This window comes from Ursus arctos, unplaced genomic scaffold, assembly GCF_023065955.2.
Source record: "Ursus arctos isolate Adak ecotype North America unplaced genomic scaffold, UrsArc2.0 scaffold_6, whole genome shotgun sequence".
Classification (NCBI taxonomy): Eukaryota; Metazoa; Chordata; class Mammalia; order Carnivora; family Ursidae; genus Ursus; species Ursus arctos.
In genome coordinates, this window is record NW_026623078.1 from 46,263,466 (window position 1) to 46,287,932 (window position 24,467).

At 37.8% G+C, this 24,467-nt stretch overlaps 1 protein-coding gene across 3 annotated transcripts in view; it reads left to right on the top strand.

The window, feature by feature from the left end:
• TMEM67 (transmembrane protein 67) overlaps positions 1 to 16,508 on the top strand; it is a 58,402-nt gene extending 41,894 nt beyond the window's left edge. Inside the window, exons 22-29 of one of the 3 annotated variants that reach the window (XR_008957730.1) lie at positions 3,038 to 3,118; positions 3,610 to 3,726; positions 7,048 to 7,164; positions 7,271 to 7,375; positions 8,111 to 8,213; positions 11,958 to 12,100; positions 13,126 to 13,260; positions 16,119 to 16,508. Coding sequence is in view for 2 of the 3 variants with exons in the window: in XM_057307717.1 (XP_057163700.1) it covers positions 3,038 to 3,118; positions 3,610 to 3,726; positions 7,048 to 7,164; positions 7,271 to 7,375; positions 8,111 to 8,213; positions 11,958 to 12,193 (759 nt within the window). In the remaining variant the exon portion in view is untranslated. Of the gene's footprint in view, positions 1 to 3,037; positions 3,119 to 3,609; positions 3,727 to 7,047; positions 7,165 to 7,270; positions 7,376 to 8,110; positions 8,214 to 11,957; positions 14,345 to 16,118 lie in introns of those variants that run through there. The other 2 variants (XM_026495732.4, XM_057307717.1) reach the window with 2 other exon arrangements.
• Positions 16,509 to 24,467: the final 7,959 nt, after the last annotated feature.

Consider the following 24,467-nt stretch of genomic DNA (forward strand, 5'->3'; position numbering starts at 1 on the left):
ATTAGAGATTGGCAGAACTGGAATTTGAACCCAGGCAATCTGATGTCAGAGTTCACATTCTTATCAATAGTGGGCTCTGAAGGGTCTTTCAGACCCTGCAGCTTTCTAGTCAGAGGATGGACTCCATGGCTTAGTTTATATAAACTGTAGGGATGGCTAAGCTACTCTTTCTTTCTTTCTTTCTTTCTTTCTTTCTTTCTTTCTTTCTTTCTTTCTTTCTTTTTGAAATACAATTTATTGTCTACATTTATTTATATATCATTAAATTTCACTCAGATTGCTGGTACTCCTTGTGAAATTTTTGTTGAAATATTTATTGAGAAAACTTAAACTAAAAATAAATCTTCTCAGCATCAGGTCCTGTTTCCCTTTTTTTTTTTTTTTTTTTAAGATTTGTTTATTTATTTGAGAGAGAGTGTGCGTGTGTGTTTATGTGCACAGGGCAAGCAGGGGGATGGGCAGAGGGAGAGGGAGAGAGAGAACCCCAAGCAGGCTCCATGACCAACACGGAGCCCGACACAGGGCCCTACATGGGGCTCAGTCTCAAAACCCTGAGATCATGACCTGAGCCAAAATCAAGAGTCAACCCCTAACTGACCGAGCCACCCGGGTGCCCCATAGATCTTTTCTATGCTCATTTCCCTATCTTCTCGGACGTTAAAAAAAAAAAAAAAAGAATGAAAGGAAGAAAAGAAGCATCAGCTAAAGCACTTAACTCTAATATCTGTACTTCTTTCTCTTACTTCCAGACACTCCCATGAATGAAAAGAGCCTTTCTGTTTGGTTAAAAATTCCCTTAACTTTTAAGTCAGCAAATGATCATGGGACCTCTAGAAAGATCGGGTTAAACTACCTCTAACCTGGCAAACAAATTATCTGCCAAAAACAGCCTATTTTTAAACATGGCTTGAGATTTAAATCCAAAAATTCCTACAGAATTGGTTCCAGGTGGTATTCTATAACCTGAGAATAGACTTCTAAAATTTACGTTTATTTTAAATTGGTGAGACTTGTTTCAACTTGAAACTACAGGGATATGGGGCGCCTGGGTAGCGCAGTCGTTAAAGCGTCTGCCTTCGGCTCAGGGCGTGATCCCGGCGTACCGGGATCGAGTCCCACATCGGGCTCCTCTGCTATGAGCCTGCTTCTTCCTCTCCCACTCCCCCTGCTGTGTTCCCTCTCTCGCTGGTTGTCTCTCTGTCACATAAATAAAAATAAAATCTTTAAAAAAAAAAAAAAAAAAAGAAACTACAGGGATAGGTCCAGTGAGGGATAGCTTAATAATCAGAAAAAAAAAGCCAAACAAATTAGAATTTGAAATGAGATGGGATTAAAAGTGTATGGGGTTTGATGTCTATCATCAGTATAGTAGTGAGAAAAGAATTCATTTTATAGGCCAGTATACATTTTTCTGAGTATATTGGATTCATCTGGATGTAGAGAATTTAAAGGAATGCATCTGAAGCTTTTCATATTTGGTTGAGTACAACAAAAACAAAATAGCAGTGGCTGAAGTGAAAGTGACTATTATCTCCCATGAGAAAGGGGGGCAGAGATGTGCAGCGCAGGCTGGCTGCATGTTGCCGCCGAGACGCAGAAGCTCTGACACTCGGGACGTCCATCTCTCAGGTCACCTCATGGTCTGTGATGGCTGGTGGAGATGAAGGAGGGAGTCGGGGAGAACAGTTCACCCTTTTTTCTTTAAGAGCCTTTTCAGAAGTGCTGTTCAGCATTCCTTGGCCAGAAGTCCTTGGCACATGGCCACACTTCACTGCACTGGTGTCTTTGAGCTGGGCCGCAGTGTGCCCACTCCAAGGAGGGGTCTGTCACTAAGGAGAAAGGGGAAAGGATTGTTGGGGCAGTAACTAGCCATGTCGGGCACCACCATCTCACCTCATTCTTTGTTTCTCACTCTGCTATCATTCTGGTAGTATTTTGTGTGCACACGCACATGAGCGCGCGCGTTCTCTCTCTCCCTCTCATATAAATAAATAAATAAATAAATAAATAAATAAATAAATTCTTTTTAAAAAAGACTTGATTCTCATAATGTTAGTCTTGTATTGTTTACTCTTTTTATCTCCCTAAACCTAGTTTCTTCAACTTTTAAGTGGTATCCTTTAGTTTTTAAACTTTGAAAGTTGCTGTCTTTCAGGTCCTTTAAAGGGATCTAAAACAAGACGTATACAAAATGTTAGGGAAGTGTGTTTAGTAATCAGCTGCTGCAGATTCATTTATTTATTCACTCCATATATGAGTCCATTTTGTGTTCTAGGCACTGTGCTGGCCCAAGGATATGCTTAACAAGAACAAGCTGCAGATTGCGGCAGGTGCTGTGAAGGGCATCAGTAGGGCGATGAGATAGGGAGTAAATGGAGAAGAGGCGGGTGGGAGTTATGATCGGGAGACACATTGCAACTGGGTGGTTAGGAAATGTTATCTTTCTCTGAAATATATCTAAGTAGGTCTAAGATGTAAACTTTTCTCTTTTGATTTATGAAATAACTTCCTTTTCCAGTATTGTAAAAGCTAAGAAAACACTTGAAACCATTCCATTTGACTATTTAAAGTATTACCTGCAGTTGAAATAGAATATTTGATATGTGCTTTTTATGTGCTACTCTGTCAGGAAAGATTAATTTGAAAAGCAGCAAGTTTTCTAATGGCTTTGGAATTTAGGAGATGGGCAGGATTGCAGAACCAGACGTAAATCTGGCCATTAATACATTGGTTTATGCTAAATTTTTTAAAGCCCCTCTCTTTCTTCCCCCACGTTTGTCGTATTGTGTTTTAATGATACAGAAAAGTTTTTTAAATTCAGAATAGGTTCCCTCAATAAATCTTAACACAATTCCAAAACCTTATTTCTTTGACAGAGGAATCGGAAATGATAAGTCAGATTTTATCCCATAGGAACCGTTTAGAGGCCACTGTGTTCTTGGGTGGACTTTCTTTTTTCTTAAGATACTATACTGTGGCTATAAAAGCAAATTAAATTTTAAAAGCTAATAAGCATGAACTTGGCTTAATGTTTCAGATCATGTTCTTTGCTGTCTTTTATGAGAGATTTATAGAAGATAAAATTCGACAGTTTGTGGATTTATGCTGTATGAGCAATGTAAGTACTTTCTGACTTTATCTTGCAACTGTTATTTTTCCCTTTTTAAAAGGTCACGAGTACATTAAGAGAGGCTTTAAAAGTGATTTGGTATGATTGAATTTTTTAGTCCAATTTGCTACTGATTGTTAATTCCAGAGATAGTTATAATGAGCTACAAGTTAATGTTTACTGCCTTAGTTTCTTCTTCATTTGCAATTCTTAATTATGAATTCCTTATCCATCAAATAATTCATTTAGCAGAGTCCCTGAAAAATTTTCATATACCAATCCTATTTCTTCCTTTCTTAGAAAATGTCTTCAATCTCTTTTCTATCTACTTTTAAAAAATAACATTATCCTTTATTACTTACTTGTCCTATTTACATATTTTCCAAGAATTCAACCCTCTTTATTTTGAGAGAAAGGAAGCAATTTTAAGAAAAACCTAATTTTCATTGTTTTCTTTTTCTATATGAGTTGCTAATTGCTTCTTTTTTCTCTTTTTATAGATATCAGTGTTTCTGTTATCCCACAAATGCTTTGGATATTACATTCATGGTAGATCAGTACATGGGCATGCAGATACTAATATGGAAGAAATGAATATGAACCTTAAAAGAGAAGCGGTATGAATGTATTTAACATCTTTTAGTTTTAATTGAGAGATGGGTTCTCTTTTCTTAATTTAGGATTTGTAATAATATTTTTAAAAATTCCTCATTGATTACTTTTGAAAGTTGCTAGAGTACCAACTCATTGCCCTGAACATTGACAAAGGGAAAGAATCGAACTTCATCCTACAGTTCCTATATGAACTGTATTTCAGAGTAACCAAATAATTCATGAAGGGGAAGTTCTTATAAAAGAAAATGAAAGGAGTTCTAATTTAGTAAATCATCATTTTGTGGTGACTAATGGATTAGTGCATAGAGGCTGCAGTCATCAGTGGATGCTAAAACAAGTGAAGGTTGACAGGGAACTTTATAATGAGTTATCAGGTTGACGTAATCTGAACACACTGGCTCAGTCTTACTACAAGTAAAAATTAGGAAAACCAACATTAATCACTTCCCGTATGAAGCAGTAGGAAGTACATAACATCACTTGTGACATATTCCTGCCTGAGAAAATGGAACCTGAATATAATCAAACCTCTAGATCTAACCACCAATTTATAGGAAGTAGAGGAGATAGAGGGATCAATGAAATAATGCCATAGGAAGCAGTTAGCCATATCCAGAATGCAGGATGTCTCACAGGACAGGTGACCCAGCGTCTCCAGCAAATCAAAGGCATGTAAAGAAGAGGAGGGGTGGGTGGTGGTGGTGGTGGAGGAAGAACTATTAGATAGAGGGGCGCCTGGGTGGCTCAGTCATTAAGCGTCTGCCTTTGGCTCAGGGCATGATCCCAGGGTCCTGGGATCAAGCCCCACATTGGGCTCCCTGCTCCTCTGGGAGCCTGCTTCTTCCTCTCCCACTCCCCTTGCTTGTGTTCCCTCTCTGGCTCTCTCTCTCTGTCAAATAAATAAATCTTAAAAAAAAAAAAAAAAGAACTGTTAGATAGGAAGAGAGATTTAGAAACAAAACTACGAAGTACAATGTGTAGACTTTGGATCCTGATTAAACCAAAAATTTAAAAAAAAAAATCCTTGGGAATAATCTGGGTGATTTAATTTAAGAACTAAATATTAAATTATAGTAAGGAATGATTAATTTTGTTAGATGGGAAAATGGCGTGGTGGGTTTTTGTTTTTTTTTTTTTAAGACCTTATTGGTTAGAGATACATACAGAAGTATTTACAGATTTGGGGTTGGGTCATGGATGGTTTACTGTTCTCTGTACTGTGTACATTAAAAAACTTCCATAATAAAATTTATAAAGAAAAATAAATACTTGAGAGGAAAAATCAAGAGGATTTATTGACTAAAGGACTATACCTGTGACTTTTAAGAATTTAATATATGATAATGGCATCTCAGAGAAAAACAAATTTAATACATGAACTGGTTGGTTAACTATTTGGTTAACTATTAGAAATTATACCCGGTTTGAAAAGTTACATGTAAAAAAAGAATATTTGAGATTGGGAGGTGACTTTTTAAGCATAAAGAATAGAAAGCATCATAAAGGGAATATTAATTGATTTTACCTTATTAATGGAGAACATTCACATAGCCAACAATCATGTAAATGAAAGACAGCAAATTTGACTAAAATTCCCATAACAAGGATGACAAAGATATTGATAACAGTGTTGAAAGTCATACAAATCATTAAGCAGACCCTTAAAACCTCAATGGAAAAATGACAACATAATTATTAAGTACATTAAATAAGAAACAGAGGAGACTAATAAACCTCTAAAAAATGTATAGCTCATAAATAAATACATATAAAAAATAATATTTTTGCCCTCTTCAAATTAGCCAAGTTTTTTTAAAAAAGCTAATACTTAATAGCACCAAGGACATGGTGAAATGGGCACCCATAAAACTACTGGTCTCAGGATAAATTTGCAAATCTTCTGGAAAGCATTTGGAAATATATATACCAAGAGCTTTTTAAGAGTTCATTATCTTTGACTCACTAATTTTTTGAGTCTAACTCCAGGAAATGATTAGCAATGTGAATAGCTAATTAGGTTCAGGATCTTCATCACAGGGGTTATTTATAAGGGCAAAAAGAGAACATTAAGCAGTTGGTTTTCATACACAGTGAAATTCTTTGGTAGACATAAAAATCATGTTTTATAGAATATTTAATGACATAGAGAATTGCTAGGATATAATGTTAGGTGAAAAATCAGTGTGATCCCAGTTTTATGCCATCTATATCTATATGCCTGGGCAAAGGACTGGAAATAAAATACCTTAAAATACTTGTATCTCTGGGTGCTGAGATCATAGGTGATTTTTTTTTCTTTTCTTTCTTTTTTGTACCTCTCCGTATTTTATAAATTCTCTGCAATAGCATGTGCTTTTTTTTTTTTTTAAGATTTTATTTATTTATTTGACAGAGAGAGAGACAGACAGTGAGAGGGGGAATACAAGCAGGGGGAGTGGGAGAGGAAGAAGCAGGCTCCCAGCAGAGGAGCCTGATGCGGGGCTCGATCCCATAACGCCGAGATCACGCCCTGAGCCGAAGGCAGACGCTTAACGACTGAGCCACCCAGGCGCCCCAGCATGTGCTTTTTTAACCAGGGAAAAAGAAAGCTTTTATTATTTTTTTAATAGAGAAATTCACTACATGTAGATTTCTTTTTAGTCTGTAGAAAACCAAGTGTTATATTATGTTTGCAGATTACATTTAGACAAAGAGATTATTAAACTCTGAAGTAGGCAAATAAAGCAAGAGAAGGGAGGCAGGAGGACTTGAGCTGACCTTGGAGCATGGATGGGAAGTAGCTAGGGGGTGGGGTAAGGCAAAATTTTACATCATTTATGGTTGTCAGGATTCAAGTTGTGTCAGGGAGACCTGAAATGGATATCTGGTCCGTGACATTAACTGTTTGGTCATGTATCACACTACCTTTTTTTCGCATTTAATTAAGAAGTGTTCTAAAAGTTTTTAGAAAACAAAAAAGACTATAATTATAAAAGTAGTTAAATCTAAGACTAGACTTTTTGGCATGCATTAAAGAGCAATAAAATTAATCATAAGTAAAGCTATGAATATCAATATACAAAGAATTTAGTATGGATTTTTTTAAAGTAGGGCAAAGGAGATGATATAGAGACCTAAAGAGCATATGACAACATAGAAATTAGTAAAACCCAGAGGGGAGTGGCAACCTTGGTTAATGTCAATCTCTGTCTCAAATATAGTTTCAGTAAAATTTCAGTTAGCCTCTGAATCTTGTGATACCAACTAAAACAAAAATGTTATATTTTCTTTTTGAAATAGGCAAAATTTTCATGGTCTTTATTTAAGTTTTTTTAACTTTTCAGGAAAATTTGTGTAGCCAGAGAGGTTTGGTACCCAACACAGATGGTCAGACTTTTCAGATTGCAATTTCTAGCCAGATGAGACAACACTACGACAGAATTCATGAGACACTAACAAGGGTTTGTATAAAGTACAATTCAGGTATATTTTGCCAATATTTCATGTTATTTAAAAACCAAGAACGTAAGACATGTTGCATTTATTCTTATTTCTTTTTCACATCAGAAAAATGGCCCTGCCAGACTATTGAGTTCATCAGCAAGTACTTTTGAGCAGAGTATAAAAGCATATCATACTATGAACAAATTTCTTGGCTCTTTCATTGATCATGTATGTATGTCAGCATTTATATTTCAACTAGAAGCAAATACAATTTTTAAAAACCAGTAATGTCAGTTATTTCTAAGTCAGTGGACTTAGAGCCCTTTTTTTGCCTATCAAAATTAATACTGTGGCTTAAGGACAGAGTTAGGTTATGTAAAACTAAGGTGACATTTTGTATATCTACTAGCATATGCATTTTATGTATCTATTAGCATAATGATGGTTCCCCTAAAGTAGGTCTACTGGAATTTTGTTAACTAATTACTGAAATATTACTATATTTATTAATTATAGAAATATGCTGTGCTACGGTTGTATTCCTAAGAAGCTTGTAATTTTAAGTATATCTAGCCCTAGACATTTAAAACTTTAAACATTTCTTGGGACGCGTGGGTGGCTCAGTCCGCTAAGCATCTGCCTTTGGCTTGGGTCATGATCCCAGGTTCTTGGGATCAAGTCCCTCATCAGGCTCCTTGCTCAGCAGGGAGTCTGCTTCCCCCTCCTCCTGCTAGTCCCCCTGCTTGTGTGCTTGCTCTCTCACTCTCTAATAAAAAAGAAAAATTTAACATTTCTAAAGAAAATTTTGTTATAAAGCCCATTGTAGTAAAATCAGTCTTTTTAAAGAACAGATTTTCTTCATGTGTTATTCACTTTTCATTTTCTCTCTTTCTGATTTTACATTAATTGGGAAACATTTATTTCACTGCTGTTTTTGAAATAACTGTTGTCTTTTTATATTAGGTTCATAAGGAAATGGACTACTTTATAAAAGATAAATTGCTTCTTGAAAGAATTCTTGGAATGGAATTCATGGAACCAATGGAAAAAAGCATCTTTTACAATGGTATCCTTCAAATCCTTTGCTGAATTTGATTACTATTTTCAAAGTTTGAAAAAAAAAAAGTACTTACGGCTATTTTCTTCTAATTTTATAATTTTATATAAAAACAAAGGAAACATAATGAACTTAGTTAACTTCATGGTATAGTAGTTTTCCGTGTTCCATTTCATTATGTCATGTAGCAGGAAACAAAAATATAAAAGATAATTATTCCACAAGAAAGTAAAAAAACTGAATTTCAAAATCAGTGGTAGACATGGAAGAGATAATAAAACACATAAAATTTGGGGGCGCCTGGGTGGCACAGCGGTTAAGCGCCTGCCTTCAGCTCAGGGCGTGATCCCGGCGTTATAGGATCGAGCCCCACATCAGGCTCTTCAGCTATGAGCCTGCTTCTTCCTCTCCCGCTCCCCCTGCTTGTGTTCCCTCTCTCGCTGGCTGTCTCTATCTCTGTCAAATAAATAAATAAAATCTTTAAAAAAAAAAAAACACATAAAATTCAGATTTTTTTTAATTTGATATAATTGACAGATGATGTTACACTAGTTTCAGGTATATAACATAGTGATTCACCAACTCTATATGTTATGCTCAGCTCCCCACAAGTGTAGCTACCATCAGATCATGAAATGCTTTTATAATACCACTGACTACATTCCCTACACTGTACCTTTTATTCCCATGACTTATTTATTCCATAACGAAGCCTGTATCTCCCATGCCCCTTCACCCATTTGTCCTTTCTCCTGCCCGCCCCTGCCAACCATCAGTTTTCTGTATTAATATGTCTGATTCTGCTTTTTGTCTGTTTATTCATTTTTGGTTTTTTATTCCACATGTAAGTGAAATCATATTGTATTTGTCTTTTTCTATCTGACTTATTTCACTTAGCATAACACCCTCAAGATCTATCCATGTTATTGCAGATGGCAAGATCTCATCCTTTTTTGTGGCTGAGTAATATTCTACCGTGTGTGTGTGTGTGTGTGTGTGTGTGTGTGTGTGTGTGTGAGAGAGAGAGAGAGAGAGAGAGAGAGAGAGAGAAAATATATATATAACTCTTTTTTGTCCATTCATCTATGAATGGATACTTGGGCTGCTTTGATATCTTGGCTACTATAAATAATGCTGCAATAAATGTAGGGGAATATATATCTTTTTGAATTAGTGTTTCTGTTTTCTTCAGGTAGATGCCCAATAGTGGAATTATTGTATCATATGGTATTTCTATTTTTAGTTTTTTGAGGAACCTCCATACTGTTTTCCACAGTAGCTGTGCCGGTTTATATTCCTACCAACAATGCACAAGGGTTCCCTTTTCTCCATATCCTCATAAATGCTTGTTATTTCTTGTCTCTTTTATTTTAGCCACTCAGACAGGTTTAAGGTTTTCATTGTGGTTTTGATTTGCAGTTCCCTGATGATTAGTGATGTTGGGCACCTTTTCTTGTGTCTTTTGGCCTTGATTATATGTCTTTTTTGGGAAAATATCTCTCAGGTCCTCTGTCCATTTTTAAATGGGATTGTTTGTTTTTTGGTGTTGTGTAAGTTCTTTATGCATTTTGAATGTTAACCCCTTTTCTGATATATCATTTGCAAATATCTTCTCCCATTCAGTAGGTTGCCTTTTTGGTTTGTTGATGGTTCCCTTCACTGTGTAAAGCTTTTTATTTTGATGTAGTCCCAACAGTTTATTTTTGTTTTTGTTTCCCTTGCCTTAAGAGACCTATCTAGAAAAAATGTTGCTATGGCCGATGTCAAAGAAATTTCTGTGTATGTCTAGGAGTTTTATGATTTCAGGTCTCACATTTAGGTCTTTGATACATTTTGAGTTTATTTTTGTGTTTGGTGTAAGGAAGTGGTCCAGTTCCATTCTTTGCATGTAGCTGTCCGGTTTTCCCAGCATCATTTATTGGAGATTGTCTTTTCCTCATTGTATATTCTTGCCTTCTTTGTCATAGATTAATTGACCATTTAAGTGTAGGTTTATTTCTAGACTGTCTGTTCTGTTGATCTATGTGTCTGTTTTTGTACTAGTACCATACTGTTTTGTAGTGTATCTTAAAATCTGGAGCTGTGGTACCTCCAGCTTTGTTTTTTCTTTGTCAAGATTACTTTGGCTATTTGTGGTTCCATAACAAATTTTAGTATTATTTGTTCCAGTTCTATGAAAATTGCTGTTAGTATTTTGATAGGGACTACGTCAAATCTGTAGATTACTTTGGGCAGTGTGAACATTTTAATAGTATTAATTCTTCCAGTCCAGGAGCATGAAATACCTTGCCATTTGTGTGTGGCATCTTCAGTTTCTTTCATCAGTGTTTTACTGCTTTCAGAGCACAGGTCTTTCACTTCCTTGGTTATTTAATTCCTAGGTATTTTATTATTTGGGGTATAATCGTAAGTGGACTTGTTTTCCTAATTTCTCTTTCTGCTACTTTGTTATTAGTGTATAGAAATGCTTCTAATTTCTCGGTATTAAGTTTGTATCCTACAACTTTACTGAATTCATTTATTCTGGTAGTTTTTTGGTGGCATCTTTAGGGTTTTCTATGTATGGTATCATGTCATCTGCAGATAGTGACCATTTAACTTCTTCCTTTTCAATTTAGATGCCTTTTATTTCTTTCTCTTGTCTGAGTGCTGTGGCTAGGATGTCCAGTAGTATGTTAAATAAAAGGGGTGAGAGTGAACATAAAATTCAGATTTTATGGGAATGTGCAGTCAGTGGAAAACTAATAAAATACTTAAGGAAGAATAACATTTGTGATTAATCTTTAACATTCTGTTTTTCATTTTATCCAAATCCTTAAAAATTGCAGATATCTGTGATAGGAATAGTGACTAAACCTGGTTTCTTATCATTAAAAAGGTAGTATATATGTCACTTTTAATGTGGCTGATAATCTCTTACATGGGTCGGTAAGAATGGAAATGATGTAAGCTATGTCCTGGCCTACATATCACCTATTCTTGCATTATTGGGTGTCGTGTGTCGTGCCAGGCCCAGGACACACAGCACAGACTAGTGGGCATCTTGAATGTATGAGGGGGTGATGCTGGGGTAGAAGTCTGTGCAGGCACAGGCTCGGTACAGAATAGTGAGTGAAAAATCTAACCAGACACAGAGTCAAGCGGGAAGAAGTGGAAAAGTTGGCATGGAAAAGTTTGAACGGCATCTTAAAAAACGTTGCTGTTGTCAAGCAGGAGGGTCAAGGGAAGAGAGGCAAAGACATTTGTACAGAACAACATTGTTTCTAGATACATCTCTTAAGGCAAGGGAAACAAAAAACAAAATATGAAATTAACCGTAGAGGACTATTTAAGACACAAATTATAGCTCACTGTGCACTCTTCAGTCCTTGGTTTTGTTTTTTTTTTTAACTTTATCTTAGAGAATCTTTCTAAGATTCTTTGGCCTTTAGTTATATAAACAAATAAGGGGTATTCATTTTACCTGGTCTTTGAAAGGTATTGACTATATACTTACACTACTAGCAATTACCAACCGTTGGTACAAATGTTAAAATTACTTTTTATGAGCAGAATTCCTTGACTAACTTTTGAGATTAGCAAATTTTAATCCCCTTTGTTTATTTTTTTTGAAAGCCATGAAGTATCATAAGTAATAGTTTCTGTTATGCTATTTTTAAATATCCAAATTTTATCACTGGAAATTTATCAGAAGTTTGTTCTATTTCAAAATTTCTGACTTATATCTTATAAATCACTTTTTTAAAAAAACAGATGAAGGATATTCTTTCAGCAGTGTTCTGTATTATGGGAATGAAGCCACTCTTCTTATTTTTGATCTGTTGTTCTTCTGTGTTGTGGATTTGGCTTGCCAAAATTTTGTTCTAGCAGCCTTCCTTACGTACCTACAACAAGAGGTAAGTTTAAAAATTTTTACTGGATTTAAAAAAAAAAAATACTTTGGAGGTCGGTATTTTATAGCAGAGAATAACAGTATGTGCTTTCACTAGGAATTTGTTAAGATTTAGAATATGATTATTCCCACCGAACAAAAGAAGAAACATTTCAACCAATTACACTCCTTCAGGGTCTGAAGTACTGGGGTATTGTGGAGGGCGTACGTTGCTTAAGCAAACGTGAAAGGAATCCAGTAGGAAGATATTTAAAGTGCTGATCTCCTAGATACCAGAAGTAGCAGCGATTAGAACTGAAACCAATTTTACCGTATATGTTTACTAAGACTTAAAAAAAAGTTGAAATTTTAAAAAAGTAGCAGTAATTAGAGTTCCCTCCGCCCTCTGCACCAGATGTTAGTGTAACAAAAAGGCAAGCTCCAGAGAGCACGGGAGATCTCTCTAGCTCAGGACTCAGCCACAGAGAAGCCCCTTTATTGGAACTGTCGCACATTTTCTACCTGTGTGGATAAAAAACACTTGCTGGATGGGGATGGAGACTGAAGTGGAGATTTTTTAAAAACGACAAATTTGTTCTGGAAATGTTATTAATATCACTCAGATATTCCCCCATTATGTCAAGGAAGTATATGAATTAGTAATATATAATTTATCAGTCTTTGACAGGGATCTAAAATTATAAACAAATTCTATCCCTAACAGTTCTTTTGATGTTTCCATAGCTTTTAGAGCTAGAGGTAAGTTGCCTTGCAAAATATTTGATAATGTATTCCTGTGAACATGAGAGGATTTGTATTATTAATTCATCAAAATATATTCTAAATAGGAATATGCACTTCTTTGATATCATGAAAGTTGGTAAATACTCTTGCAATAATTTTGTGTATCACCATGGAATACAGATGCCTGATACATGAAAGTAAATAGCTGAGAGAATTAGCTAGTTTAATTTAGATCTTTTAATTGATGTGCATATTTAATTTTCTTTCTCTATTTTTCATTCTGAATTGTTTTAACTTTTTTTCCAGATTTTTAGATTTATACGTAATACAGTAGGACAGAAGAATTTGGCATCCAAAACATTGGTGGATCAAAGATTTTTGATATAATTTTTTGAGCGGATAACCTAAAGATAATATAGTTGTGGCAAAAACAGTCATCAGGTTAGTTTGCCGTAGTTTTTAAAACTTTTAATACAAATTTTTCTATTTTTATTTGTTTTCTAATCTAAAGAAAGATTTATTTTTATAACTTGTGGGTACATAACTTCTTTGTGAATATATAATGTGATATAATGAAGAATCTTGTTTTCCCATTTGTTTTGGTATTTAATTCACCAACTCATAAATTAGATACACTGACAATGGGGCAAAAGAAGTCTAAGCGTTGCTGCCAGCAGAACACTTTTTAATGATAAAACAGTCCCCATCATTGGTCTCTGTAGATAATTTTATAAACTGGGATTTGCCTACATTTTCTCACATTGACAAAATTATTTAATTCCAAGTTCAAGCCTGGTATTTTCTAGTTTTTACATATGTTATGATAAATAAATGTTGGAAAATGTTTTCAAGTACGTAGAAATTTGAAATTGTATATTGCTAACTCAATTTGCCTCATTTTAATTGCTCATCCTGTTTGGCAATGGACTAATTCCCTGTTGGATTAATAGGCATTTCCTGAAATGGTATATATTCACTCCTTTGTATACCTGTATTGTTAGGTCAATATGTCCTTCCCATCAAGCATGTATTTATCTTAAATATCACTTACATTTAAAAAAAAGCCATAATGTATGACATTTTCCCCAATATAGTTTTTCAAACATTTTAAGTTACTTAACATTTTAAGAACACTCCCAAAGTTTTGCTCTTTAGTTATGTTTAAAAATTATAAATAATGAACTGTAAATTTATTGTGTTAAATTGACAAGGTGACTTACTGAAAACAAACTTAGGCCTCATAAGTCAGTAGCCTTGTATTTTTTTAAATAAGGAAAAAATATTAGGATCCAAAGTGTAAATTCTGAGCCATGTAGTTAATAATTTTCCATGATATGATTTTCACTGTATACCATGGACTTGAAAGGCATCTTCTATTTCAAGTATAATGATCATTAACCCCCAAACCATCATTTCTTACTGCCTTTTCTGTTAACCTTGTGTAAATACTTAAATGTAATGCTATGTAAATACATTGTTTATATTTTTGAATTGAAAATATGGAGTAAAACATTTGATGTCTCTGTTTCCTGTTTGATTAATATGTATTTCATGAAATAACATTTAGGAATGAACAACACCATTGCGGCAGGGGTCCCCAGTCTTTGCCAAAATTGAATCTTTTACATTTCTTTGAATCTTAAGGATAACTGAGAAGGAAGTAGGGCTAAGAAGTCAAGTATTTGAAACTACAGTTTCTGAAGGGTCAAACTACAGGAATGCCTTTATAAAAGCTGCAAAGAGAAATAAATGTAATAGTATGGATTTTAAAACCACTTGCTCAGGGCGCCTGGGTAGCGCAGTCGTTAAAGCGTCTGCCTTCGGCTCAGGGCGTGATCCCGGCGTTCTGGGATCGGGTCCCACATCAGGCTCCTCCGCTAGGAGCCTGCTTCTTCCTCTCCCACTCCCCCTGCTGTGTTCCCTCTCTCGCTGGCTGTCTCTCTGTCGAATAAATAAATAAAATCTTTAAAAAAAAAAAAAAAAAAAAAAAAAAAAAAAAAATAAAACCACTTGCTCAGAAGCATATGAAAGAAATTCAACCCTCATTCCACACATGAGAAGTTAATATTAGTGTGAATGTTTGAAAATGGCATTTTCAAAAAATCGGATCAGTTGGCTCACCTAATAAATTCACACAGAAAAGTCATTTTTAAAAATCCTTCTACATGAGTTTTTTACAATATCACCTTTTATTTTGGTTAGATACATAAAAATGTGTTCAGATTTTCATACACTGTTGATTCCTTTGTTCACATTGCTACAATTTAAATTCTATGATCAGGTGCCTAATTTTCCATTAGATCCATAATCTTTTGTCTTTCTGTAGAGCCAATTTACTGTACTTTGCATCTTATACCCCCAATTTTACTGATGACCTAGAAACATTTGATAAGTCTCCTCATCATTTCATAATGAAGCAAACTCTCGGTTCACCTAGAGGTTGTTTATAAGCTGGTGTGTGTTTAGTGCCCCCCATAGAAATGCATAGGCCCCTAACACAATTCTGGCAGATCAGTCTGTGTTATGAGATGTTTATATTTGCTTCTTTCTCTGGCACTGCTGTCCTAACACCCCCTTTGGAGAAGGCTCCGCTGGTTACCCAGATTGGGAAGCATTCAAAATGACTAACTCAGTGCTTGCAGGCATGAAATATGTATCCTTTTTGTTGTCTGCAAATATTGACAAATAAAAGCTGAGGGGAAATAAATATAAGGCAAGGAGCTGTGTGGCTTAATGGAAAATGCTCCAGATTTAGTAACAGGAGCCCTGGATTCAAATTAGAATTTTGCCCCTGTCATTTACTAGCTTTGGGACCTTAAAACAAGTCATTCGACATCTTTGAGCTTTAGTCTGCATCTCTACAATGGAAATAATACCCTTTGTTTACCACTTGTTATAAGGATTAATTCATGAAGATAAACTTATAGCAGTGAGTAAACTATGAACACTAAAATTTTTATAATTTTTACTTTAAAACATCTGCCTCCAAATCTATTTTCTATCTTGGTAATAAATTAATTCCATAATATTAAAACCCAGATTACTGATCTCATTAACGGACCAACAAAAATCTGAGCCTTACTCCTACTTCAGCCACCCATCCTCACCAGGAAGAGGCCCTCCCTGGTAGATGTCACAGCCGTCGGTGACAGGAGGCAAGAAGGAGCTGTTGTAGACATGGTTTGTGGTACAAATTAGGAAAAAGGGAGAGAATGGAATATTGTCTTTGGAAGGGCGAGTTTCATTTACTCATGCATTTGTTCATTCGAACAGTATTTCTACCTCTTTCCGCTCCACAGCCTATCAGAAGGGTCTTACGATTGGTAGAGGAAGCGGATGTATTAACCAGTAATTACAGCGATCTGAGAAGTGCTACAGCCGTCAGCGTGTGATGGGAAAGCTCTTAACTGTGTATGCGCAGTCACTAGGACTTCGACCTGAGAAAGGTGGTATTTGATCTAAACAAGACAAGGCCAGGGATGCCTGGGGGGCTCAGTCGGTTAAGCGTTGGCCTTTGGGTCAGATCATGATCTCAGGGTCCTGGGATTGAGCCCCCTGTCAGGCTGTCTGCTCAGCGGGGAGCCTGCTTCTCCCTTTCCCTCCGCCCCTCCCCCTGCTTGTGCTGTCTGGTATGCTCTCTCTGTCAAATAAATAAAATCTTTTAAAAAATAAATAAACAAGACAAGGGCAATCAAAGCAAGAAACGGTCTGTACTCTGAGACGAAGCATATAGCAGTTGGGCACTACCGGTAGTTTGAATACGGAAAACATGTATTCTTTAGATTTTTAAAATTTGCTGTATGTTATGATGTTTTGACATCTTAAAATTTTTTTCTGGCTAGGGAGACTTAAAACATTTTTGCTGGGATTGGAATTTCAGCAGAGGGCATAGCCAGGAGCATGCTTTTGACGTGCAAACCAACGATCCAGATCCATATGTCTGTCTGGCCCGTACATGCCAGGAAGCCGTATCCCTCTGCCTTAAAATCATCCCAGGACCAGGTACCAGGCAACTAAGGACCACGCCTTAGAGCTCACTGTAGCTTCAAGCCCCCTGTCATTATTCAAGCTAGCCAGTGCTATTTCCCCTGGCCTGCCTTGCCTTTCCTGCAGAAATGCAGAAACTTATAAAGGCGGGGACCTAGGCTCTCCCCTGGCTCCTGTTCTGCCTCCTGACCACACTGGGTGCTTCCCCGCGGCTCCGTGTGATGTGGGTGCCTGCGTGGCCTGCCTCTTGTTTCTAGACCCTGTGAGTATCATAAACATCTGTTTTCCTGAGCCTCTCCTGTGTCTCTGGGTGGCCCCACCTGACCGTCACATAAAAGAACACAGAACAGTTCATTTGGGGATTTGGAGGGAGAGGAGGTTGGAAAGGAAAATAAAGAGTTTCATCATTAAAGATTTTTACATCAAGCCATAGAGTATACAGAGTTTAACCAAGGGAAGTGTACCAGCTGACTAATACCCCAAAGAGGGAGTGAATGGACAGAGGAGGCAAGAAGGGATCTTCCACAATCAGATCACCCTGGAATAATTGGTGGTCTATGGAATAGGAGACTGGTGCTTCCGCCCTCTGTTGCCGGGCTTCGTATCATGGTTCATAAAAAATTTTTTAAAAAAATGCATTGCCTATAAGACAGGCAGCAAAGGGTGGTGGTTGGCAATACAGAATCTGGAGCCAGACTCGGTGTATTCAACTCCCAGCTCTTGCTCGCTGAGTGATTCGGAGCAAGTTACTTAGCTCTCTGTGACTACATTCCCCCCTTTGTAAAAGGGAGTAGTAGTACCTACCTCTTAGAGTTTTGGGGAAGATTGAATGAGTTCATGAGCATACAGTGCTTAGAGGAATGCCTGGCACGTAGCTAGTACTATGCAAGTGTTACCGTAGTAGAAGTAACGGTAGTAAGTCCTATTAATATTTAATTCTGAAAGAAAGACCCAGATTAGTCTCTCTGGGGCCAGCCGTAAGACAATGTCACATTGCTGGGAGTGCTGGAAGTAGGAGTGGATAAACTCACCACAAAGCAATCTATGGGCTTAAAAAAAAACTTTGCATCTATTATCATTACAAAAAAGGACATGGCTGTGGATCTGCCCAAGTTAAACCAATGACCACTGGAACGAAGTCTAGAAACAGATCCACAGATCTGCAGTTACTTGATCTGTGATAGGCAGTGCAGCGAGGACAGTGTGGTTTTTCACTGGTCAGCTGAATATCACGACAGAAAAAAATAGAATCCTAATCCCTATGTCGCACTCACCCAAATATCAATTTCAGGTCAATGGTAAATAAAAATGTGAAAGGTTAAACAGTAAAGGCTCTAGAAGATAACACAGGAAAATATATTTATGACTTTGGGGTAGGCCAAGATATCTTAAGACCCAAAAAACACTAACCTTAAAGGAAAACACCGATAAGTTGGACTTTACAATTTACATTAAATTTACACTATGTCTATTTCCATTAAATGTAAGTGTAAACTTGAAATTTACATGAACTCCGTTCATCAAAAGATACCATTGTAAGAATGAAAAGGCAAGCCTCAGTATAAAAAAAATATTTAGAAACGTGTTATCTGACAAAGCACTGCCACCCAGAATAAAGAACGCACCAAGTCAATAATGAAAAGTCAGACAAACCCAATACAAAAACGGGCAAAAGCCTGAAGAATGCATCTCTGAAAAGAGGATTTCCAAATGGTCATTAAGCACAGATGGAAAGTGTTCCGTTGGGTGGCTGGTTATCTCAGTGGGATAGAGTTGCCACTAACAGCACCAACGCTGTAGATTTGATCCCCAAACAGGCCAACGGGGGATTAGTTCCTGTATTTAATAAAAATTAATAATTTTTAAAAGCGCTCCACCTTAGTCATCATGAGAGTGCAAAATAAAATCAAGGAGACACCCCTCACCACAGAACCACCAAAATGGCTACAATTGAAAAACCTAAAATACCAATTGTTGCTAAGGATATGGAGCAAATGAACTTTCAGAGCTACGTTTATTATATAAAGTGGAGGCCATCAGTCTTAATCTGTAACTTTCCACTGGATTTCTTTGTATCGTCAACCATGAAAACAGCTCTGCTCTGTGTGTGAAGCCAGAGTGACGGCAGATGGCAGCAGAGGGCACCCTAAACCTTCGCGGGTTTTCTGCGGAGCCCAGAGACTACCCTGCTCCCACTCCCCTCCCTTCACTCCTCACTTCCATTGTCCCAGCAGAGGGTGGGGCAGCGCGGATCATCTCGTGTACTGCTCTAGATGGAGGCCTCCGGTTTTCAGCTCAGGCTTAGGAACGGAATGCTGAAAATGGAAATACACTTTCATCTGTCTCCTAAAGAGAGGGTCACAAAACAGGTCATGCCTAAGAAGGGGAAAAAAAGCTAATTACTGAATGATTATGGGATCCTCCTCTCCTCATGTTAATGAAATACATAGTTATATTAAAATCCTTTTAAAAAAATCAAACTATCCAGAGTATGTAATACCCCTTTACAAATCTCCCCAAATGGGGACTCTATGGGACATTTTCTTTACATACATACCTTTCTCTTTCATTTATGAGGATTCCTGTAATTATGCTGGGCCCACCAGATGATCCCCAACTCAAAACCCTTAATCATATCTTCCAAGTTCCCTTTACTGTGTAAGGGATTTTTGTATTTACAAGTTCTGGGAATTAGGATGTGGACATCTTTAGGGGGCCATTATTTTGTCACAAGCACTAAAAAGAAAATCTACAGGGTACAGGAATATAAAACCTAAAATACCTGAAATAGTTTGAGTCGTCTGGAAAGGCCTTGTGGAAAGGACATTTCAGCCAAGACATAAGAGAGAAGCAGAAGTCAGCCAGGATGATGGGGCGGGAATGAGGATGAAGATTTCCATATAGAAGAAACAACATCTTCAAAGGTCCTGTGGTGGGAACAACCTCATTTACAGAGGTCCTGGGACAGCCATTTCACAGAACTGAGCGACTGTAAAGAAAGGATTTCTGAGAGTAAAAAGTACAATTTCAAAGCAAGAAAAAAGCTAAGTGCTTGCTTTGTCTAATTCCTATTTTTCGCCTTCCCCTTGGCAGCAACCAGAGCAAGATTTTGTGTTTAGTTTCAGCTAGCTAAATTTGGTTCCATGCAATGAGCATTCCTCATTTTCTGGAGTCTCTCTCAAAGTCATCGTTACATATAGTTTCAAAGGATTGTTACCTAGAAGGCGGAGGAGACACCAAGCTCAGAAGACAAAGCCAAGGCCAATGCCCTCATCCTGTTTGGGCAAGGGCTGCTCCTTGCTGGGGGCTGGCCATTACTCTGATCGTGTTTTCACATTGGCAGTTTTCTTTCGCAGCCACTCATGTTGTGAGTTGCTGAGAGGCAGAACTGACGCAGCAGGAAAGAACAGCTGTTCGCAGACCAGGGCATTAAAAAAAATTAGTAAAAAAAAAAAAATCATCGAGCTCTTTTCCCCCTTATATCAGTCACTATTGAGCTTTTTCCTCAAGCCTGCTCTGACCAGAAATAATTGTAGCCTAGTGTTTGCATGGCACTTTGATTCCGAATATTTTAATAAATATTTGGGTGTCATTCCATAGTATTCTTTTTTTTTTATGATTTTTTATTATGTTAGTCACCATATAGTACATCCCCGGTTTCCGATGTAAAGTTTGATGATTCATTAGTTGCGTATAACACCCAGTGCAGCATGCAATACGTGCCCTCCTTACTACCCATCACCGGTCTATCCCATTCCCCCACCCCCCTCCCCTCTGAAGTCCTCAGTTTGTTTCTCATAGTCCATAGTCTCTCATGTTTCATTCCCCCTTCTGATTACCCCCCCTTTCTTTATCCCTTTCTTCCCCTACCGATCATCCTAGTTCTTATGTTCCATAGATGAGAGAAATCATATGATAGTTGTCTATCTCTGCTTGGCTTATTTCACTTAGCATTATCTCCTCCAGTGTCGTCCATGTTGCAGCAAATGTTGAGAATTCGTTCTTTCTGATAGCTGAGTAATATTCCATTGTATATATGGACCACAACTTCTTTTTTTTTTTAATATTTTATTTATTTATTTGACAGAGACAGCCAGCGAGAGAGGGAACAGAAGCATGGGGAGTGGGAGAGGAAGAAGCAGGCTCTTAGCAGAGGAGCCCGATGTGGGGCTCGATCCCAGAGCACCGGGATCATGCCCTGAGCCGAAGGCAGACGCTTAACGACTGCGCCACCCAGGTGCCCCTGGACCACAACTTCTTAATCCAGTCAACTGTTGAAGGGCATCTCGGCTCCTTCCACGATTTAGCTATTGTGGACAATGCTGCTAAACATTGGGGTGCATATGGCCCTTCTCTTCACTACGTCTGTATCTTTGGGGTAAATACCCAGTAGTGCAATGGCTGGGTCATAGGGTAGCTGAATTTTTAACTTTTTAAGGGACCTCCACACTGTTTTCCAGAGTGGCTGTACCAACTTGCATTCCCACCAACAATGTAGGAGGGATCCCCTTTCATTCCATAGTATTCTTTTTAGCTGTCTCTATCATGAGCCCAGCAATGCCAGCTGCCAGAGAGACTCATTACCTGGGCATTTTCGATGACACTTTTGTAAGTTACGAGATCACGTTCGCTCTAACCCTCAGAAGGTAAAGGATTATGAGATTTTATGCTCCAGAGTATTTATCTTAGACACTAACCAAATCAGAACCCCAAACCCATTTTTCCAAGTCTGTCTGCTCTCAATTATTATCAATCTGGGAAGAGCCTTCATTTAATGGCTTGTTTGCTGTTTTGCATGATTAGATAAAGAGGCAGAGTGGAATTGTATCTCAGAGCAGAAGCTTTGAATATTGAGGGATCTGGTTATGAATTCTCCATTTCCTTTGTGTGTGACTGTAACCAGATGCTTCAACCTCTATGAGCCTGTTCTTCATCTCTAAAACCCGGGCAATATCTGTCTCAGGAGGGTCACTGAAGGCTCCAAGGAGACAATGCTGGTCAGTTCCCTGGAATAGGTAAGTGTACAATGAGTGTAGTACATCATTGTGATTGAATTATCACTTTGACAACCACAAAACAATTTAACGTGACATGTTTACTTATTTGAATGCTTCTGTAGTATACCCAAGGCACGTGTAGACAGGAAAATCCAGAGGAGGAGAACTGACCCAACATAATGTCCCAGAGGAAGAGTAATAGTTTCAACTGGCCAACAAGCTCAATATGGAACAACATCGGAATGAGGTTGTTCATGCAATTTATGGCCCCGTTAGTTGAGTATCCAAAATAAAGGAGGAAATGGCCCTGTTATGTGCTGCTCACATCTTATCCATGGTATTGTGTCTAGTTCTCGATGTACCTGGTTTTAAGGAGCCTGATAAATTGGAGTTTTTGGAGGGTGGTGATCAGGATGGTAAAGGATCTAGAGATGCCCCAGGCAGAATAATAGAAGGAACTGGAGAAAAGATAAAGCAGGACCATGACAGCTTTCTTCAAATATTTGTCCTATGGAAGATGGAGTTAACATCCATGTAGCTCTGATGTACAAACTAGGATCAATAAATGGAAGCTAAGGAACAGTGGATTTCAGCTTAGGAGAGGGAAGAGCTTTATGGTATTTTAGAGCTGCCTAAATAATAGTGGTTCCTTGTCCTTCAGGTCTTCCTACAGATGCCTTACGGCAATAAGTGTGGGATACAGAGGTGGGTTACCTGCCTTGGGGTATACATGTATTCCATGTATTCCATGTGTTCCTTCCCTGTCTGCCACTTGGGTGCGCACACAAGACCTTTCCAGCCAAAATCTGCCATCAAAGAAGGGTGTCTTTTTGGCGAGCCTTAAGAACTGAAATACGAGAATAATTCAAGCAAGTTGCCTTGCACACAGCATAAACTCAAGTGTCAGAGACCAGCTGAATCATACCAGGCTTCCAGTTATATAGTTCTACCATTTTGGCAAATACAATTTATTCCATGATGTATGTGTCTAAGTCCATAAGTGACAAACCTTGTGATTAGGTTTGCCCCGAGGGGTCCTGTAAATAAGAAGTGATTTAGGAAAGAATCTGAAATACAGGCAGAACAAGTGAAACCTCTGTGACTCTTCTTCCCCCTGAAAGAAACGAGGTCCAAGTTTAGATATATATTTACTAGGCAGATTTGAGAAAGGAGTGGAAAGTATACTGGACTGGAAGCCAAAAGGTTGGGCGTTAGTCCTATCTCTGTTGGTAATGAGACCTTGGCTAAAGCAGGTATGGTTCCTGGGCTTCTGCCCCATCATTTGCTGTCCCAATGATCTCTTGGGCCTCTTCTGTCTCTGATTCCAAGATCCACAGTTGATAACTTTCTACACGTGAAATGTTGGATGAAGACAATGTTCATATTGAGTCCACTTGTCCTTGGACAAGTCATTTCACCTAAAGTTGAGATCTGTGTATTTTTAAATGATAGATAGTAACCTTGAGAGGACAGGTGGTCAGGATTTATAAGAAGTATAGCAGTTTGAACTCAGACAACCCAGGTGAAAAAAATGTTAATGACCTTGACATTTGAACATGACCTGTAATATAGAGTGTACCATCACAAAGCTCTGAATTACTACCCTAAAATAAGTCAACTTTCAGAAGAACATTGCCAGCCACTTGTAGACTATCCATTCTCCTCTCCTTTTCCACAGAACGCTGGTTTCATTTGGGATGGATGGAATGTGTTCAACTTCCATTGTGTAGTGGCCATGTTTCATGGTGGTCGGTGAATGACAAGCAGAAGTCCACTAGACGGGGCTTCTGAAAAGACTACTGACTTCCTCATAAAAACTTAGCTGGCACATGCTTTTGGTCCTTCCCCTCTTCCTGAAATGTGGTCATGATACCTGGAGGTGCAAAACCATCTTGAGCTCGGGCGTGAGGATGCAGAGCAGGACAGTATGGAAGACTGGGTCCTTTTTTTTTTTTTTTTTTTTTAAGATTTTGTTTTGAAGTAATCTCTACACCCACTGTAGGGCTCAAACTTACAACCCCATCAAGATCAGGAGTCGCAGGCTCTACCGACTGAGCTAGCCAGGTGCCCCAAAAGACTGGGTCCTTGATGACTACCTTAAGCAGCTCTATCAGCCCAGGGCTGCTTCTGCTTCTTATTACTGGAAACTATAAACCCTTACTTGTAGACAGGTATCTATTACATGCAGCCTAATGCAACCCTGACTAACAAAATACTCCTAAACAACTCCTTCCCAGTAAGCCCACATCGTTTACACCAGAGTGTGAATTTTGCTTGATACCCTCCAGAATGTTCTGCCTGATAAGAGGTAGTTGCCTATGTAACCAGATGTGATTCAATGACATGGTAGAGGGTCCTCCTCTTGTATCTTCCTCTCGGCTTCTTTCTTGTAAATACGCTATTCAGTGTCAGAATTATTATCAACACCCTCAACGACAGCAAGAATAACAGGTGGTTAGCATCAGCCATGTTCCCTGAGCAACTTTTGATTCATTGACTGACTTCCAGCAGCATTGCTTAATTCAGACACATTTTACAAGAGCAAAGAAAGCATTCACTCAAAGTTTCTTGCATAACCCCTTAAGTTATACTAATCCCATAAAACTACATTTCAGTGCTAAGAAGACAAAGAAAATATTACTAATTGTTTAATTAATTCTTAAC